The following is a 599-nucleotide window of genomic DNA, read 5'->3' as shown; positions in this document are numbered from 1 at the left end:
CCCATCCTATAACCCCCACCCCCTCCCCCCCTCTCTTCCCCTCCCCCACCCCCGCACAATGCATCCAGTTACCCAGCCACTCCCCCCTCCAGCCTTCCTTGAGGTTTCCACACCACCTGAATAATACCCTAAAACCCACCCCACCCCGTCACCCCACCCCGCCCCACCTGGCCATGGTGTACTCGCTCATGTCGGAGCTCTCCCCTCCGGGACCCCACACTTGCCGAGTAGCGGAGGCCCGGGGCCCCACCACCACCACCGGCACCTCCCCGCCAACACCACCACCACCACCACCACCGGCGGCCGCACGCTGCGGGTGTTGGTGCGGGTGTTGGTGGCGGTGGGGGGTTGCACCGGTACGAGCCATAGGGCCCTCCGCCACAGGGGCCCCGCCTAGCAGCGCCCCGCCAGATGCCGCAATGGCGACGGCGGTGGACGTTGTTGTCGTTGTTGCTGCCGTACCGGTTCCCCGCAGGAGGAGAGGCTCCGTAAGAGCACCTGCTGCAGCCGGGGTGTACGGAGGGAGGAGGGGAGTCAGGGGGTTTGCAAGACAGCAGCGAAGAGTCTAGAAAACTGCCCAAGTCGGGGAAAAAAGGTGC

General features: G+C 66.8%; 1 protein-coding gene across 1 annotated transcript in view; it reads right to left on the bottom strand.

The window, feature by feature from the left end:
- Positions 1 to 599, bottom strand: part of VOLCADRAFT_92585 (uncharacterized protein) — a gene marked incomplete at both ends in the record, with an annotated part of 5973 nt that overhangs the window by 1647 nt on the left and 3727 nt on the right. Inside the window, 2 exons of the mRNA XM_002951950.1 lie at positions 168 to 310; positions 463 to 501. Of these exons, the coding sequence (XP_002951996.1) occupies positions 168 to 310; positions 463 to 501 (182 nt within the window). The remainder of the gene's footprint in view (positions 1 to 167; positions 311 to 462; positions 502 to 599) is intronic.

The sequence above is a fragment of the Volvox carteri genome, assembly GCF_000143455.1.
Source record: "Volvox carteri f. nagariensis unplaced genomic scaffold VOLCAscaffold_27, whole genome shotgun sequence".
In the NCBI taxonomy this organism is placed as follows: Eukaryota; Viridiplantae; Chlorophyta; class Chlorophyceae; order Chlamydomonadales; family Volvocaceae; genus Volvox; species Volvox carteri.
The sequence above is the reverse complement of the archived record's forward strand: the minus strand, read 5'-3'. Positions and strand labels throughout refer to the sequence as shown.